The sequence below is a fragment of the Etheostoma spectabile genome, chromosome 21, assembly GCF_008692095.1.
Source record: "Etheostoma spectabile isolate EspeVRDwgs_2016 chromosome 21, UIUC_Espe_1.0, whole genome shotgun sequence".
Lineage (NCBI taxonomy): Eukaryota > Metazoa > Chordata > Actinopteri > Perciformes > Percidae > Etheostoma > Etheostoma spectabile.
The window spans coordinates 11,041,864-11,047,536 of NC_045753.1; the positions used below are offsets into that span (position 1 = coordinate 11,041,864).

The 5,673-nt window shown below is 44.7% G+C and overlaps 1 protein-coding gene across 1 annotated transcript in view; it reads right to left on the minus strand.

The window, feature by feature from the left end:
* Positions 1-5,673, minus strand: part of LOC116671023 (pleckstrin homology domain-containing family A member 1) — a 27,940-nt gene that overhangs the window by 704 nt on the left and 21,563 nt on the right. The window contains 5 exon segments of the mRNA XM_074783843.1: positions 5,172-5,211; positions 5,213-5,259; positions 5,416-5,479; positions 5,574-5,601; positions 5,604-5,630. Of these exon segments, the coding sequence (XP_074639944.1) occupies positions 5,172-5,211; positions 5,213-5,259; positions 5,416-5,479; positions 5,574-5,601; positions 5,604-5,630 (206 nt within the window).

Genomic DNA, 5,673 nt, shown 5'->3' on the forward strand with positions numbered 1-5,673 from the left:
GTCTCCAGAGGCTGGTTTTAGGACGTAGGAGACGTCTCCAGTTTCTACAGCCAATAGAGAAGTCAGCTGGTGGAGTCTCCAGAGACTGGTTTCAGGACGTAGGAGACGTCTCCTGTTTCTACAGCCAATAGAGACGTCAGCTGGTGGAGTCTCCAGAGGCTGGTTTTAGGACTTAGGAGACGTCTCCTGTTTCTACAGCCAATAGAGACGTCAGCTGGTGGAGTCATCTACCAGTAAATGATCTATAATCCATTTTATTTCTATTACAAGCTGTCAACGGAGGCTCAACGTGCATCCGGGAGCTTGCACAGTGGAGCGAGCTAACCAATAGAGACGTCAGCTGGTGGAGTCTCCAGAGGCTGGTTTTGGGACGTAAGAGATAACTTTTCCTATCCCTAATACATTAGCATTTGACCCATATTTAACAGCAATCATTAAGCTTTTGTCAGTGAAAACCTGTATGTTGCTGGTGATCATGGAAACATTTACCTAATTCACTCCTGATATAAAAAGAAAAAACAACAACATGCATATCAGGTTATAGAGGTTAAAACTAAGTTCAGCAAACCTTTTGAATTAGTAGGGAAAGTAGATATAGCAGCCAGAGCCAGATCACAGCAACAACATGACACAAACGTGTACGTCCAATAGGAATCAACCATTATTTTCAGTTTCGATAACATTTTGACATGCCAGCCTAATTGCTGAGAGTCTCACAATATGCGTTCAAAAGAAATGCGGTTTATCGCAACTGTATCACAAGGGCTCATGCAGTTACAAGCAAGACGTACAAACGAGTGATGCTGCAGTTGCCAGGGAGCAGGACGGGAATCGAACAGCAGTTGCTAAGGAAGCGGAGAGGCAGTGGGGCTTGGTGATTGGACGATGAGCAGCGGTGGGAGGGGCAGGAAGTAGGCAGCAGTGCTCATTTGGGGAAGGTTAGTACGTCACTGTCACACTTCACTCTCTGAAACACACACACACACACACACACACACACACACACACACACACACACACACACACACACACACACACACACACACACACACACACACACACACACACACACACACACACACACACACACACACACACACACACACACACACACACACACACACACACACACACACACACACACAATACAGAAAGACAGAGGGTTAGCAGGAGAAAAAAAAAGAAAAAGCTTGTGACGCAGTTGGTTTGGCGAAGTTCTGCTGGGAGTCAGGAACGCTGTAAATGTTATTAATACGTGAATAATGACACAACATGAAAGAAAACAGCTGACACAGCGTAAAGAGAGAAATAAAAAAGGTCTTGAGACGATTGTTCACGTTATGAGAATGAAATGGTAAAGAATGGTTGACCTGACACATAGTGGATGGATGAATGGATGGCCCTCTTTCTGCCAACATAACATGTGTAAAAAACATCAAAAAAGATGAGAAGCTGGGATGTTATTGGACCAGTGTGTTAATCTAAATCAGATTAATAAGTAGACGATGAGACCAGGGTGGGACGAGTTATGATGGAGGATGAGGATGAAATTATCTCACACTGCTACGTTTTCAATTTTCAAAAAAACGATCTCCGTCCACACCGTTTTAGCTCCAGCAGAAGAACTAATCCCCCTCCATATTAAACACTTGTAAAATGCGTATTACATGACCATTGACATACACTGGGCATGTGCGTCGAGGTGTAAACAGGAAGCAGATCGTCTGACGATTTATCATCTTGGAGCGACGAGGAGGTTGAACTCTTACTGAAAGGGTATGCAAGCTACCTAACGGATAATGCTGACTGATCAGCGTCCTCCTTTCCAAATGTCTCACTCTGTGTTTGTCCAGACTACAAAGCAACAAGGGGGTCAGCTTCTCTTCTCTAAGCGCATGGCGCCCTTTTAATGCTACTAAGCCATCACCTGCAGATAGCATCCCATTGACTCCCATTCGTTTTGGCGCCACTTTGACAGTGAATAACTTTACATCGGATGCGTTTAAAGACTCCATTTGTCCGTTGTTTATTTTTATTTTATGCCCGTTGCTGGTAGTTGCCATGGTAACAGTTGCAGCTTTAGACTCAGAACGAGATATTATGACCCAATCAGGATGAGAAACGTTTGTGTCGGTGTTGCCAAATGTCTCCGTTTGCGGCCGGTGAGACTGCAACACAACCCCGTAGATTACAAACCAAAACGGGTCTGACGTGTTTCCAAATGTCACGGGTTTAGGGGCGCGGAAACGCCAGAGCAGGGGGAATGAGAGGGGGAAACGCCAGAGCAGGGGAATGAGAGGGGGAAACGCCAAGGCAGGGGGAATAGCGAGGGGGAAACGCCAGAGCAGGGGAATGAGAGGGGGAAACGCCAGATAAGGGGGAATGAGAGAAGGAAACGCCAGAACAGGGGAAATGATAGTGGGAGACATAGCAGAAGACATTCCTTTTCAAAGTAAAACGTAGCGGTGTAAATGTAGCCTCAGCTGGACACAGAAGAAGAGAACGCCTGTCGTGTGCAGGGTTAATGCTCGGTAGGGGGATGATGGTGGCTGGGGTTAATAACATGGGGGGGGGGGGGTTTATGAGGAGAGGGCATGGGGTCACATACGTGCTGCATTCACCACTGCAGAACGGAGTATACCTCTGTATACACGGGCTGGACAGCCGTCTGGCCTGACGGACCTGAAAACAACAGTTTACAGCTCAGTGACAGTCATGAGAGAGGAGGCATGGGCCGGTCTGACGGTACCAGGACCTTCAGGAAAACATATCACGGCTTCACGGTGTGTACATTACCGCTTTAAAATGGATTATTTTTCAAATGTCTGGCTAAAAACAACAACTTTTCCCCATTGAATACAATGTATTTTATTTTGAAACACACTGCACCGGCAGGGAGAGGGATTACTAAACTATAATTGGAGAGGTTTTGAAACCGTGACTTCTCCAAACCACGGTATACCTTGAAACCGGTAACTGGCCCATGCCTAGTAAAGAGCTCCTTTTCCAAAAAAAACTACACATCCATCCATCCACAGAGGCCTGACCGCCCCCAAGGACAATCCCAACAGGAAGTGGGGTTGTACAGTGTGTTTTTCAGCAGATGGTGACAGCACAAAGTTTGCTTTTAAAGTGAAAATAATACTTTAAAATGTCCTGACTCTACTCATGAAACTACTTTAAAAGAAGAACAAGGAAGCTTTCATTTACAGTCAATGAGTCCACGAGAGAGAAGAGAATGACTGCTGTTGAAGGACAATTCCATTAAGAAGCATTTTTATCCAAACCATATACTTAATATTTAAATGTTTTAACAAGTTCTTAAGGTATCTGCTCGCTAGTGATGGAAAATGTTGGAGGTACTTGTACTTTACTTGAGTCTTCTACTTCTACTCCTCTACATTTCAGAGAGAAATATCGTACGTTTTACTCCACTACATTCATCCGACAGCTTTAGTTACTAGTTATTCACAAATTCAGATTTTTTTAGCGCACAAAACACACACACACACACACACACACACACACACACACACACACACACACACACAACACACACCCCACACACACAGTGTATATATAAATAAATATAATATAATATTATCTGCATCGAGTATTTTTAAATTTTTTAATAGTATTTACCTAATAGAGCAGCTTTTACTTTTAAACATTGTATTTTTGCACTATGGTATTATATTTTATTGAAGTGTGTGTGTGTTGTGGTGGTGGGTGTGTGTTGTGTGTGTGTGTGTGTGTGTGTGTGTGTGTGTGTGTGTGTGTGTGTGTGTGTGAATTAACACGTAGCATAAGGTGTGTTGAGATCATTTGTGCAACAACTAAAAATAAAGAAAGCACTTTTCAAATCATCATCATCATCATCATCATCATCATCATCATCATCATCATCCTCATCCTCATCATCCTCATCCTCATTATCATGTTGTGAAACTCCTGAAAAAGGAACAGGAATGACAAACCATGGGCCGTGAGGTACAGACAGACACAGACAACGCTTACAATCAGCTGATGACTACTTTAGAGTTATTATATTTCTAGACATGGGGTAAAAATCATGTGAGATTGAAGTTGAGCGTCTACATCATCTAAAGATTGTTTTCCTGTGAATAAATGAAAATAGTTGATCGCTATGAACCCGGTTTAGCCGTTTCTCTGCTGCAGTAACTGCTTCTGCCACAAGATGGAACTATTTCCCCTGATCATATGGACGAAATCCCCTTCCTGTGGAGGGGCGGGACCAAAAGAGTTTAACTCAGGGGCCTTCAACGTTTCCTTAAACCAAGGACCACTGTAACTGAAAAAGAGACTAATAAAATAATAATAATAATAATAATAGACTAATTAAAGGTCCCATGGCATGAAGAGTCCCCCCAGCCTGCCTCTGGCCCCCCAGTGGCTAGAAATGGTGATAGGTGTAAACCGAGCCCTGGGTCTCCTGCTCTGCCTTTGAGAAGATGAAAGCTCAGATGGACCGATCTGGAATCTTGCCCGTTATTAGACCATAAGGGGCAAAGTTAGCTCCCTTTTCGGCTTTGTCCTACCACCCAGAGAATTGCCCCCCACCACCCCCAGAGAGAGAGACATCAGGCTTTCAAAGAGCAAAGTGGCAGTTGGTCAAGGCCTCACCCCCATCACTCAATCTCCAATTTTTGGATGGGTGGGTGTTGAAACTTCTCAACGTGTACATTTCTATATTGAGTTCAAGCTGCTTGTTCTCGGTCTATAAATCTCTCAATGCAGGTTTGATGCCAGTCAGAGTATTCATATTTTTTTCAATGTCTTATGTTGCTGAGTTTAAACTTACAACTCCCATCTCGCTCTCTCTCTCTCTCTCTCTCTCTCGTCATTCACTTGCAATATTTTTCATTCAAGGACTGACGCTTTTGCACTCATTACACTGCTCCATATGCGTGACTGTTAAATACCTACACAGGAAAATACAGAGGCACGAACACACACACACACACACACACACACACACACACACCCACACCAACACACACACACACACCCACACACACACCACACACCCAACACACACACAACAACAAAACACCCACCACACACACACACACACACACACACACACACCACACACACAGTTATGTTGCTGTAACATTAAGTTACTTAATTCTGTGAGTTGGAGCGGATACCTACAGGTTGCGGAGCGTGGGGCCGCGCTGAGCGACGATCGCCCTGAGATGGCCTTGACCAGCTGTGCCTGTCCTCGGGACGTTCAGACTGACAGAAGGGGGGGGGGTGGGAGAGAGGGGGGGGGAGGGGAAGGGAAGGATTTTAGTTCGATGCTCTAAAATTTCAATTAGATATTGAAATTTCTAATTTTTTCCCCCCTTTGGTTCCAACATTCCCATGTTGAACCCAACGTTACGCTCTCACCTGTATGTAGAAGGTTCTGGAGCTGGTGACCATTTCAAACAGGTTGTCCCTCATCATCAGCTCACTGCACAACACAGGACACAACAGGGACACAACAGCAGCAGTTATTAACGGGCCGCAGTATATTCACCTGATAACAACTCTCTATGCTCACCGACCTCTGTTTTGCATCCTGCACTGTGGGATCTTCAGCGGGATGACTCTCAGGGCCTCCTCTCCTGCAGGACCAAGGAAAAACAACAACCCCCATAAGAGCTC